The following is a 14,226-nucleotide window of genomic DNA, read 5'->3' as shown; positions in this document are numbered from 1 at the left end:
TTTAAATTTTAGTAGAGATGGGGTTTCACCATGTTGGCCAGGCTGGTCTGGAACTCCTGACCTCATGATCCGTCCTCCTTGGCTTCCCAAAGTGCTGAGATTACAGGCATGAGCTACCGTGCCTGGCTGGGAGCATTCATTCTTCCAATATTATGCTCACTGCGGCCTCAAACTGCTGGGCTCAAGAGATCTTCCCAGCTCAGCCTCGGGAGTAGCTGGGCCTACAGGTGTGGCACCATGCCTGGCTAATTAAAAAAATATTTTTTTGTTTTGGGGTAGGGACAGGGTCTTGCTATGTTGCCCAGGGTGGTCTCAAACTCCTGGATTCAAGCAATCCTCCCGCCTCGGCTTCCCGAAGTACTGGAATTACAGGCGTGAGTCACTGTGTATGGTCTCTATTTTTTAAGAACAAAAATACCCTGGGCTTTAAAAAACTTTTTTGCAATTAAACTAAAACTAAACAAACAACCACCCGTACCCCCCTGACCAAAATCCAGGATTATATCCTATGGCTAGAAGCAACTCAGAATGGGCCAAGTGTGGTTTCAAGTAGCTTTCTTTACATGGAAAAAAAATAAGAAAGTTGATTAAAAGATATTATAGAAGTGCAATATCTTTCTTGTGAAGAAAATGCTTATTATACAGGAATAGTCATGCTAGCAACAGTGCCTTAACTTGTTTTGCCAATTTGAAGCTTTTTTCAGGATCATTGATTAATATCTTAGTAGCTAGTATTACAGTAGAACTGTATGGGAAATGGTCTTTCAGACACTGCTTTTTTCACATTTTGCTCCTTGAAGTTCTGGTGAGGAGAGGATGAAAGAGGCATGAAAGGAAAGCACTTAACTCAATATTTAATGAAGAGTAAGGAGACAGAATAATTCTGCTAAAACAAAGTTCAGCAGTAGAGAGCTTGTCTCACTCCAATGAAGCATGGGGGCTTTGAGTTGCCAAGTAAAAATTCAGGACAGTTTCATAACACGAAATGCCCACTGCTTGCACATAGTGGACGGTTCATAAGCATGCGTTAAATAAATTAACTAATGTACCACAATTACCATTTTATTCAACTTTTGGGAGAAAATTTTATCAGCTAACTTATAAACTAAAATGCAAAACAGAAGAGAAAGAAAACAGTCAATTTCAGAAAAACCTCTCATGTGGGTAAAATCCCAAATGAAGCTTAATGAAGGCTGTGCATCCACCACCAATTACAGACCATGAGTGTAGCTTTTAGTACCATGTGGTACAAGCTTTCAGAATACTTTTCAAGGCTATACAAATTCCTAAGACAACTGAGGATCCTAACAGAGCCTGCAGTGGTAAAAAAGAGGCACAAAGCTTTTCCAGAACTAGCTGCTGTGGGCTAACTTTTGCACTCCAAGACCGTCTTCTCCCACAGCAATCTTACAAGAATAGAAAAAAGCACTGTAAGTTTTCCTGCTAAAAACAAGTACTCTGGGGTAAGCAGAGTTCTTTCCTTACGTTTTAGGTTTAAAATTGTAAGACATACCTGTTTGAAAAAAATAAAAATTAAATAAAGAGACAAGGTCTCTTTTGTTGCCCAGACTGGAGTGCAGTGGCACAATCATAGCTCACTGCAGCCTGCAACTCCTGGGCTCAAGTGATCTTCCTGCCTCAGGCTCCTAAGTAGCTGGGACCGACTACAGCATGCTAACATGCTCTTTTTGAACTTACATTTCTGCTGGCCCTGGAGGTCAGCTTCCCTAGTAAAAGGGTCTCCTGCACACTTCCTCCTCCCCTTCTGGTCTTCCCTGGTCAGCACCCAAGCACCCAGAGAGCCTCACCCTCTCATACTCATCCTTGGCTCTGCTCAGCATCTCCAGGATGTCGATGGGCCTGTGGTCGCTGCAGCCATTGGCCTGGCTGGGACTCTGTTTATCCCGAGCAGCTTGCTGTGATCGCCGTGTCTCCTCTTCTACCACACTAGAGGAGAAGAACTAGGTTTTAGAAAGGCCTCTTGAAACAAAATCTGACCCAAGATTTCTTTTGGTGTTAATCTTCCAAGGATATACTAAAAGTGTCACATGATGACATTATTCTTGCAATATATAACACAGAACCTCAGTTACCTCATTCCAGGAATACATGACTTACCATTTCACTGTCTCATTAACAACAGTGCCAATATTTACCCTTCAGAAGGACAAAAATACAGAATTCCTTCCTAGAGTTGGTGGAGGTACATTAAAAACTTCACTAAGTATCACCCTTTTTCCCTAGAAGTATTTCAAAATCAGTCAAACTAACTGGTAAAGTAAATTTGAAAATGGACAATGCCACCAAGACACAAGGAAGGCTGCATAGTTGAACAAATCCTCTGTGGAAAGTCTGGATTGACACTGGGCTAGTAAGGACAAAGTCATTTCCTAAAAGTAGAGGTCTTGGTGAAACCTTAAAAGTTAATAACACTATAAGCAAATAAAAGGTTTCCCTTATTCTCCCTTTTACAAACCACTAACTGAGCCTGGGTGACTTGACAAAACCCAAAAATTAGCTGGGTTTAGTGTTATGTGCCTATAGTCCCAGCTATTTGGGAGGCTAACGTGGGAGGATCGTTTGAGTCTAGGAGGTAGAGGCTGCAGTGAGTTGAGATCACGCCACTGCACTCCAGCCTGGGTGACAGAGTGAGACCTTGACTCAAAAAAAAAAATCACTAAGTGGGCTTCTGGTTTTTTTTTTTTTTTTTTTTTTTTTGGGACGGAGTTTCGCTCTTGTTACCCAGGCTGGAGTGCAATGGCACGATCTCGGCTCACCACAACCTCCGCCTCCTGGGGTCAGGCAATTCTCCTGCCTCAGCCTCCTGAGTAGCTGGGATTACAGGCATGCACCACCATGCCCAGCTAATTTTTTGTATTTTTAGTAGAGACGGGGTTTCACCATGTTGACAAGGATGGTCTCGATCTCTTGACCTCGTGATCCACCCGCCTCGGCCTCCCAAAGTGCTGGGATTACAGGCTTGAGCCACCATGCCCGGCGGGCTTCTGGTTTTTAAGAACACCCCCTTCTCTCTTATACAGAAGGATCTGAAGCAATTACAGCAAAATGTTAGGAACTGAGAAGTAGGTGGTAAGTACATGCATATTTTATCATTTCCTGTATTTTTCTTAAAGCTTTCAAGCTTGAACAATAAATTTTAATAAGGCAACTATTTATTTATTTATTTTTTAAGATTCATTCAGGCCAGGCACAGTGCTTATGCCTATGATCCTAGCACTCTGCAAGGCTGAGGCAGGAAGATCACTTGAACCCAGGAGTTTGAGACCATTCTGGGCAACACAGTGAAATTCTGTTTTAAAAAAACAAAAAACCCAGCCTGCACAGGAGCTCTCATTAGAGTGTAGTGACGAGGTGAAGAGAGACTGCTTTTTTATTTAAAAATACAATGTTAAACAATATTAAACAGACTTAAGAAAAAAGAAAAAACAGAATCCCTGAGTTTTATTATTGTTTTTGTAGAGATGGGATTTGATATGTTGCCCAGGCTGGTCTCAAAACTCCTAGCCTCAAGTGATCCTCCTGCCTCAGCCTCCCAAAATACTGGGATTAGAATGAACTACTGCAACCCACCCATTGAGTTTTGTTTGTTTCACTTATTTAATTGTACAGACAAGGTTCCACCATGTTGCTCAGGTTAATCTCAAACTCCTGGCCCCAAGCAATCCTCCCACCTCATTCTCCAAAAGTGCCAGGATTATAGACATGAGCTACCACACCTGGCCAGCTGAGTTTTTAAGAATGCTAAAATCTACTGCGATTCTCCAAGAATGGCAGGACTACATATTTTCTCAAATTTTATTTGACTATAGAGTTTTACTCTGAGGCAGAATTCCTGTTTGGGAAATGTGGCTTTAAGGTAATATGTAGTTACTCTATCTAGATTCTTATAGCACTTAATAAGACTATTAGTTCTAAAACAAATGTAGAATGATGAGCTTCATGATAGACTGAAAGATTAGTATGGGATATGAGAATCAAACCAAATATAAATTCTTTATTTAATGTTCAGATATAGGCCACATCAGCCTGAATCCATCTTCATAAAGGACTCTGTCACACAGCCTGTTTTCTACCTTCCTCCTGACATGTTGCCTGACTTGGCCATGCTGGTATTTAACTCTTCCCTAACCCAGACTAGTGATTCTATGATTATTTTGGTTTAAGAGAATAATATTTCTTTCTTTTTTTTTGAGACAGGGCCTCACTGTGTTACCTAGGCTAGAGCGCAGTGGTGCTATCTTGGCTCAGTGCAATCTCCACCTCCTGGGCTCGGGATGCTTGTGCCTCAGCCTCCCTAGTAGCTGGGATTACAGGTGTGTGCCACGACGCCTGGCTAATTTCTGTATTTTAGTAGAGACAGTGTTTCCCCATGTTGACCAGGCTGGTCTTGAACTCCTGACCTCAAGTGATCCAACCACCTTGGCCTCCCTAAGTGCCGGGGTTGCAGGCATGAACCACTGTGCTGAGCCAGAACAGGTAATTTTATAAAGCTCACCACTGCTGAAAGCAGAAGCTGTCAGGGGAGGCATGGAAGGGACTCTCACATGAATGAGGCTTAGACTCTAAGGTCTCTTCAAATCCAAACTTATTATGAATAGCAACCATGCCATTCTCCTTTCCTTTCAAACACCCAAACATGCCCCTAAGATGTCTGTAAGATCAGGAATAAAGCTTACTTCCATGAGTTCTCCAAAGTTTACATAGTCTGTGTGGCCAAACATTCAAACAACTTTTTCTTGTTACAAAGAGTTTCTGGTGACTAGATTTCCTCTTTAGGAGAGTCAACATTTTCCAAGTTTAGTGAGTTTTCAACTCTGCCACCGCTGACCAGAGAATATCCAAATTTAGATAATATAGGTCTAGACGCTCACTTATTTTCCTACATAGCTTCTAGTTTTTATAAACATTGTTTGGAGTAAATCAGTTTTTTACTTGGAGAATCTTTATTATATTGTGGCTGTCAAAATAGTGATGGGAAGAATTGTATTTAAAAGAATGGGCACTGATAGACACATTTATTTAAATGCACAACATGCTAACAAGAATTGTATTAGTATTTTTGGTTAATAGAGGTGGTATTCTCAAACATGTAGCAAACAAACAAACAAAAAATATGTAGCAAACAGGCATATGCAGGCAGATTTAGAACAAAGACAGATAGTCTTTTTTAGTTCTGGTGACCTGAAAGGCATTTATCACAAAATTACGGTAACATACAGTATTCTCTTTAACCATAAATAGGCCAGACACTTAAAACTCACTATCTCCAGGACTTCTAATACTATGCTGATAGAAAAAACAAAACTCACTATCAACAGTTTCACCAGGGTATTCTCTAATCTTTTTTTTTTTTTTTGAGATGGGATCTCACTATGTTGCCCAGGTTGATCTTGAACTCCTGGGGCCCATGGGATCTGCCCATCTGAGCCACACAAGTATTATAGTTGGGATGACAGGTACACACCACTGTGCCTGGCCTCTCTAATCACTTTCTTTTCTTCTCTTTTTTTTTCTTAAACAGAGGTGGGTCTTGCTATGTCAGGCCAAGTTGGTCTTGGAACTCCTGGCCTCAAGCAACCCTCCCAGCCTTGACCTCCCAAAGTGCTGAGACTACAGGCATCAGCCACTGTGCCCAGGCTCTAATCAGTTTTAATACCATACCTGCTTCTAGTCAAACAAGCTGAAAATTTAAGCAATTGTCCCTCTTTTGGGCATTTCTGGTGAAAGAAGACCCAGTGCTCTTCTTTTCCCTTCCAGCTTCCCATTTCTACTCCTCATCCTATTTTTGGGTTCAATAAAATATTTTTAGATAGGCCTTCAGTCTTCAGCTTCATTTGCCATTTGAAGTCTTGCATTAGGGGTGACGCTTGCCCTGACAGATAAATGGTTTTCTTTCAATAGTAGTTAGAGCTAAAAGAGCCAGATCGTTTCACTCAGGATCCAAATGCCCTCATTCTGCAGGAGAAAGTGTTTATATATTAATACATTCCAAAGTTTAGAAAAAATTCTGGATTTCTGGATAACCATGAATCCATAACCCTGTGTCTTCTAAGTAACCAGAAGTAAGCTGCCTTTTCTGTCACTTTCAAAGCTAAAACAAGTGATCATCAAATAAATGGCTTTGTTGAAAAATAGTTTTAGCTGGGTAATGGTGGCTTGTGCCTATAGTCCCAATTACTTGAGAGGCAGAGGCAGAAGGAACCCTTAAGCCCAGGAGTTTGAGACTAGCCTTGGCAATACAGTGACATCCCATCTCAATAAAATAAATAAATAAATAAATTTTAAAAAGAAAAATAGTTTTATTTTTTTCAAGAGAAAAAGTGTTCTAAAAACAAAGTGTGGTTCTAGGGTGTCAATATTTTTTCAAGTACGGTGACTACAAGCTCATAGAACCATGTCCTCAGGGTGCACACAAGTAATAAAGATGAGCCTGCCCGGCAAGCTCACAGCCAGAATAGACAACAAAGCAGGGGGCTGATAATTTCCCATCAGGACACGTTAGTAGTCCTGGATCGTAACCTGCCTTAGCCACATCTGCCTTCTTTTACAATGTAAATATACCCTGAACTGAGATTTGGGTTAATTACTTATTTATAATTATTTATATTTCATTTAAAATCAGGCTGTTGGCATGGCACAGTGGCTCACACCTATAATCCCAGCACTTTGGGAGGCCAAGGTAGAAGACTCGATTGAGCCTAGGACTTCAAAACCAGTTTAGGCAACATAGCGAGGCCCTGTCTCTACCCAACCCCCTAAAAAATTAGCTGATGGTGGTGCATGCCTGTAGTCCCAGCTACTCGGGAGGCTGAGATGGGACGATCACTTGAGCCCAAGAGTTTGAGGCTGCACTGAGCTGTGACTGCCCCACTGAGCTCCAGCCTTGGTGACAGAGCGAGACTCTGTCTAANAAAAAAAAAAAAAAAAAAAAAAAAGTAAAATAAAATAAAAAGAAAATAAGATTAGACTATTAAAAAGTTTAAGATTATTTTATTTTACACATGTAGATTAAAAACTGCAAGAGAGGAAACGGAATTCTGATTTCAAAGATGGGGATGGCGGAGTGGGGAGACAGGTCCACATTTCTAAGAAGAGTCAGGCAAAAACTGAAAAAAAGCAGAAGTGCACCAGAACACACCATCTACCTATTATAGCATTTGGCCAAGAGTTCTGTAGTCCCTCAGGCCCCCTGCAGCCTCATGTCATGAACTTCCAGAATCCAGACTGGCAGTCCAGAAATATAGATAGGTCACATAACGGTTGGCTTCCACAGACTAGCCTGAGAGAGGACAACGAACTGCCCTTTAGAACATTAATTCAAGGAAGATAATTTTCCAAATTTCAAGGTTCTGAGTCACAAAAAAATCTTCCGGAACACAAACCATGAGTGGATTGGGGCCTGCTAAGCCTAGAGTCTGTGTCAAAAACAAGTTCACTTAAAAGAATTAAATACAGATGTGTGTGTGAGTTCTCTATCAGGCTATCACATACAGTACCACTTGTTACAATGGAAATTTGGACAGAACCTAAATCAGAGCCACTGTATGTGGTCAGGCTGTACACCTGATGCAGATATCCTCTGGAGCCAGGCAGTCTGGCAGCCCTAACCTACAGGTCCAACAGCAAGATTCTGGTTAAATCATGATCTGTCTATAGAGCTGGATACAAGGCAGCTGTCATAAATACTACAGAGAAAAATTTAATGCCCTGGAAAAATGCTGTTGACATGAAAAGCAGTATATACAGTATGATCCTATTTTTGTAAAAAACAATCACACATATCTACTTAATATACACATAAAGAAAAAGAGTAGAAGGAAACTGAAATGTACACTGGGAGTAGTAAGATAATAATTAGATATATTTTAAAGCTTTTCTGCCTTTTCCAAGTTTTCGGCATAAAAAGAAATTGGAGAAATATATGAGTTAGTAGACTTTAGTAATAAAAGAAATTGGAGAAATACATGAGTTAGTAAACTTCAGGAATAAAAAGAACTGGGAGGGGATTATTTTTCATTTCTTACATATCATCAGTGAAATTTATGCAGTAATATACTTACTTAGCCATGAGTTTTGCTATGCGGTGACAGTCATTCTTGTCATAAAACCAGATACTGTATATCGACACTTGAAAAACAAAAGGAAAAAAGATAAGAGGAAATAAGGTTTCAACATTTGGGTGTATGTTAATAATATATTATCACCATAGAATGTCACTCAATATACCATCAGACCCTCAAATTGTTAATAGTCTAGCTAAAGGAAACAAACATCTCCTCCCCAAATTCTGTTTAATAAAATCAGAACAGGTAAAACATTCAGATAAAAACTGCACAAAATAGTTTTAGACATTATCACCAGATCTCAGTGAACCTAAGATGTTACTAAGTGTAAGATGCAACCATTATTTATGTACTATCAAGCTTTCAAGAAAAAGGCTGCCAATTAAACTAAGACTCAATTATATTGATTGTAAGATGCATTCTAAATTGTTATTAAAATTGTTGCCAGGTGCGGTGGCTCACACCTGTAATCCCAGCACTTTGGAAGGTGAGGCAGGCGGATCACTTGAGAACATGAGTTCAAGACCAGCCTGGCCAACATGGTAAAACCCCATCTCTACTAAAAATGCAAAAATTAGCCAGGTGTGGTAGTGCGCCTGTAATCCCAGCTACTCAGGAGGCTGGGGCAGGAGAACTGCTTGAGCCTGGGAGGCAGAGGCTGTAGTGAGCTGAGATCATGCCACTGTACTCCAGCCTGGGCAACAGAGTGAAACTCTAACTTAAAAAAAAAAATATATATATATATATATATATATATTTATATATAAATGTTTTACAATACAAAGCTTTCAATGCCAGTTCTCTATTCATCCTATGACTGACTTGTTTACATGTGAAACAGACTGAGTTCAGTCTATTGCACTTCTTATCCCGTTCTTTTTATTCCCAATATGGTGATCAGTTCAAAGAAAGCCCTAAAAAATTTTGCTGCAAGATAAATAAACTTTATTAAAGATGGCAATATATAAAATACTGTAAATGCTTTTTGGATAAGGTAGAATAGAAAGAAATACTAAACATACAAGCTGAAACAGACACATGGATGGATAAGACCAATAGCTACCATGTGTACCCATATGATGACACTCTCAGCTTGGCACAGCTTGTACCTTCTTAAATGCTTACAATGAGTCTGGGCGTGGTGGCTCATGCCTGTAATCCCAGCACTTTGGGAAGTGGGCGGATCACCTGAGGTCAGGAGTTCAAGACCAGCCTGGCCAACATGGTGAAATCCTGTCTCTACCTTTTTTTTTTTTTTTTTTTTTTTTTTGAGACGGAGTTTCACTCATGTTACCCAGGCTGGAGTGCAATGGCGTGATCTCGGCTCACCGCAACCTCCGCCTCCTGGGTTTAGGCAATTCTCCTGCCTCAGCCTCCTGAGTAGCTGGGATTACAGGCACGCGCCACCATGCCCAGCTAATTTTTTGTACTTTTAGTAGAGACGGGGTTTCACCATGTTGACCAGGATGGTCTCGATCTCTTGACCTCGTGATCCACCCGCCTCGGCCTCCCAAAGTGCTGGGATTACAGGCTTGAGCCACCGCGCCCGGCCCTAAAATCCTGTCTCTACTAAAAATACAAAAATTAGCTGGGTGTGGTGGTGGCACCTGTAATCCCAGCTACTCAGGAGGCTGAGGCAGGAGAATTGCTTGAATCCAGGAGGCGGAGGTTGCAGTGAGCCATGAGCATACCACTGCACTCCAGCCTGGACAACAGAGTGAGACTCTGTCTCAAAAAAACAAAGAAACAAACAAACAAACAAACAACAACAACAAAAAAACAAACTTACAATGATTCTCTGGCACCGAAAAGGCAGGTACCATTACCATTATGCATTTTTTAAAGAAACCATTAAAACTTTTTATTTTGAAATAATTGTACCTTCACATGCAATTGTAAAGAACAGAAAGATCTTGGTGCCCTATAAATTGTTTCTGCCAACGGTAAGATTTTACAAAATTATGGTATACTATCACAGCCAGGATACTGAAATCAGTCAAGATACAGAAATTTCCATGGCCACTAGGATCCCTGGTGCCCTTTTACAGCCCACATCCACACTGCTCTGGCCCCTCCCCTGTCCTTGACTCTTGGCAAATAAGAATCTGTTCCCTGTTTCTACAATGTTATAATTTCAAGAATATTACATTATAGAAGTGAAACCACAGAAGTCATAGAAGACTGCTATTCATTCCAAGCCGGCTGTAATGAGGTCTTCTTTGCTATTTCTGCTCCACTGCCTTCATGAAAGGGAGACACAGAAGTCCCCTGGTGGCCAATTATTATTAGCAGGGCTTCCAATCCTTGCCAGTTTTGCTGGGCGGGCCTAGTATTGCTGGCAGGACTCTTGTTCAGCTTAGGAGATGAATAAGCCTACCCGGGCCACCTTCTGTTGCTGCTAGGTTAAAGGTCAAGAACTCCAGGCCCAGGCCCACTTCTTATGCTCAGTGGGGGTTTATAAGACACTTTGCTGCTGCTGTTCTGCCAGTTCTGGGTTCCTGACCAGATCTTCCTCTTTTTACCTTTTAGAGTTCTCCAGATTGTCTCTTGTGTCATTTCCAGGTTTTATAGTTGTAAGTAGCAGGGAGAGACAAGTCTATGCTACTTGGTTTAACTGGGAGTCTCATTTTGCATTTTTATGGATCGGAATAGGGGTTAACAGAGAGACTAAGTAACTTATTAACAAATGAGAGAAAAAAAAATCAGTCTCAGAACTATAAGTATAACTTGGGTCAGGCCGGGCATGGTGGCTCACGCCTGAAATCCTAGCATTTTAGGAGGCCGAGGTGGCTGCACTACCTGAAGAAAGTCTGGGCTCACCAGTCTCTGAGGTCAGGAGTTTGAGACCAGCCTGGCCAACACGGTGAAACCCCATCTCTACTAAAAATAGAAAATTAGCCGGGCATGGTGGTGCATGCCTTTAGTCCCAGCTGCTCAAGAAGCTGAGACAGGAGAATTGCTTGAACCTGGGAGGCAGAGGTTGCAGTGAGCTGAGATCACACCACTGTACTCCAGCCTGGATGAACAAAATTCCACCTCAAAACAAACAAGCAAACAAAAAACAAAACAAAAAAACAAACCAAACCACACCAAACCAAAAAAAAAAAAAACCCCAGAAAACAAACTTGGATCTTCTCACTCCTAGGCCAGTTATCTTGTTACTATATTTTTGTTGCTGAAATCTCATTGCACTGAGGCCGGGTGCGGTGGCTCACACCTGTAATCTCAGCACTTTGGGAAGCCAAGGTGGGCGGATCACAAGGTCGGGAGTTCAAGACCAGCCTGGTCAACATGGTGAAACCCCGTCTCTATTAAAAAAAAAAACCTTCAAATCTCATTGCATTGAAATAACATTGCAGTTTTTTATAGGAACAAAAAGTTAGTGAGCTTCAGTTATGCTCAATGATTAAAGCGACACATAAAAGAAAGTCTACACATAATTAAGTTAAAATGCACACTAAGAGGGTGCCATAGAATATAGGAAATAGAAGTGCTAGCAAAAGAGACTTTAAATAAATCAAAAAATCATTTTTAAAACTATTATTTGAATTCTATAAAGATATTACCAGTATATACCAATTTAGAAAACCATGCAGAGCAAGTGAGTGGCTTCATTTTAATGAAGATCAATGGACGAGATTTTTTTTCCTACCCTGTTTACAAAGGGCTTCTCTGGCAGGGAAAAACCTCTGATTATACTAAAATTGCCCTAAATCTTTGGAACCTGTGTCTGGCCACGTGTCCAGCAGGTGGCTGCACTACCTGAAGAAGTTCAGGCTCGCCAGTCTCTTGAGTCTTCAACCAGCTAGGAAGAGTTTTCCATGTTTGGAATCCATTTTCACAGTGCCTCTTTTGTTCACAGAATTTCAAAGCACTCTGAGTGCTCCAAACAGAATCAAAATCCAATAAATAACAAATAATTTTGGAATGTTTTACATGACGGTAAGACAAATTCACTCAGCTTTAATATCTCAATGGAAGGAGCACAGAATCAGCCTTGTTAGAGAGATAATTATTAAGCATTATCTACTGCAGGGTCCTGATTATGCTCTTCGAAGCTAAGGCTTGCTCCAACTACAGTAAATCAGATCAGGGCTTTAAAAAGACTCCATATATGGCAATTACACATGACCACCTTTCTTGAAATATGCATCTTCCAAGCTTGGCTAATGAACACCCCAAACACCAAAGTCCAAATACAAAAATTTGTTTTCCTTCAGTAAGCTATATAAATCTGGACACATCAAAACAATTCACAGTGATAAGAAAAGTTTATGATATGCAGCTGGGCACGGTGGTTCATGCCTGTAAACCCAGCACTTTGGGAGGCTGAGGCAAGTGGATCACCTGAGGTCAGGAGTTTGAGACCAGCTTGGCCAACATGGTGAAACCCTGACTCCACCAAAAATACAGAAATTAGCTGGGTGTGGTGATGCACATCTGTAACCCTAGCTACTCCGGAAGCTGAGGCAGAAGAATCGCTTGAACCCAGAAGGTAGAGGTTGCAGTGAGTCAAGATTGCACCACTGCACTCTAGCCTGGGTGACAGAATGAGACTCAATTTCAAAAGAAAAGTTAAGTTTATGATATACAACACATCAGGCTCAGAGAGGCACACACTATTTTTCCTATGCTAAACAGAGGTAATTGTGTTTTCACAGGGGCTTCTAAATCGAACTCTTAGAAAAGAACTCCTTATCAATAATCAAAATAAGTCCATCAAAGCTGTCAACTTATTTTGAAAAACCTTCATTTAAGATGCCCCCTTGTCCTTTGAAGAAGTACAATGTAATTTAGAAATAAGACACATGCCTCTGCTTTTGTGTATTATCAAATAAACTGCCTAAAAAGAAGAGCCAAACACTTTCAAAGGCATGTTTGCAAAAGAAATAAAGATAAGGAAGCCATATTGATAGCTTAATGGGTAAGGGATAAGAGTCACACTCGATTCTGCCAAAAGCAGACCTGTAGAGGTTCAGACACGCATCCAAGAATCAGCTCTGTCTGCCAACATATCAAACGGTCAGTGCGTGCAACTGGCAAGAAAGCCCAGGGAGTTGCCACAGAGCCTGTCATTGTCACTCATGAGGAAAGACAGACAAGTTCACCAGATAGCTAAAACTGCAGAGTACCTCCTCTGCAAACCGAAGCTAAGCATTCTTCCCTCAAAAGAACCTATACTCTAACGCCCAATACATTCTGCCAACAATTCACTTGCTGAAATAAATTTCCCTGACTATGCCACAGAGAATTTAGGCTTTTGGCAAAACAGTATTGCTTTGCTATGGCAAATGATGGCACACTGTTTTACAAATGGCCTTTCTCAAGATGAATGAAACTATTTAGTTAATAGATACCTTCTATACATTGTGACCACTAACAGCTATCCTAAGTCAGTCATGTTGCATAGGTTGGCTGGGTGTGCTGGCTCACATCTCTAATTCTAACATTTTGGGAGGCTGAGGCAGGAGGCTAACTTGAGCCCAGGAGTTCAAGACCAGCCTGGGCAACATAGTGGGATCTTGTTTATTAAAAAAAAAAATTTTCCAGGCTGGAGTGCAATGGCACAATCTTGGCTCACTGCAAACTCCATCTCCTGGGTTTAAGTGATTCTGCCGCCTCAGCCTCCCAAATAGCCTGGATTACAGGCATATGCCACCATGCTCAGCAATTTTTTGTATTTAGTAGTGACAGGGTTTCACCATGTTGGTCAGGCTGGTCTTGAACTCCTGATCTCAGGTGATCCACCTGCCTTGGCCTCCCAAAGGGCTGGGATTATAGGCATGAGCCAACACACCCAGTTAAAAAAATTTTTTTAATTAAAAAAAAGAAAAAAGGAGGTGTGATAGGACATTTCATTGCCTTTAGGTTGTAGTTCCACAAAAAATATCAAGATGCAAGTAAGAATATCAAAAATTAAATGTTTCATTTGCTTTTCAAACGAAGGCTCCTTTCTTTTGAAAATGTGAAAAATGGGCCAGGCGTGGTGGCTCACGCCTGTAATTCCAGCACTTTGGGAGGCTGAGGCGGGTGGATCATGAGGTCAAGAGATCGAGACCATCCTGGTCAACATGGTGAAACCCCGTCTCTACTAAAAATACAAAAAATTAGCTGGGCATGGTGGCACGTGCCTGTAATCCCA

At 41.0% G+C, this 14,226-nt stretch overlaps 1 protein-coding gene across 1 annotated transcript in view; it reads right to left on the bottom strand.

Moving 5' to 3' along the window:
* Positions 1–14,226, bottom strand: part of DCP1A (decapping mRNA 1A) — a 49,825-nt gene that overhangs the window by 14,305 nt on the left and 21,294 nt on the right. The window contains exons 4-5 of the mRNA XM_017523850.2: positions 8,082–8,148; positions 1,809–1,947 (exon numbers count right to left, since the gene is read on the bottom strand). Of these exons, the coding sequence (XP_017379339.1) occupies positions 1,809–1,947; positions 8,082–8,148 (206 nt within the window). The remainder of the gene's footprint in view (positions 1–1,808; positions 1,948–8,081; positions 8,149–14,226) is intronic.

The sequence above is a fragment of the Cebus imitator genome, unplaced genomic scaffold (assembly GCF_001604975.1).
Source record: "Cebus imitator isolate Cc_AM_T3 unplaced genomic scaffold, Cebus_imitator-1.0 Scaffold0, whole genome shotgun sequence".
Lineage (NCBI taxonomy): Eukaryota > Metazoa > Chordata > Mammalia > Primates > Cebidae > Cebus > Cebus imitator.
Note: the sequence above shows the minus strand (reverse complement) of the source record. Positions and strands in the feature narration are given on the sequence as shown.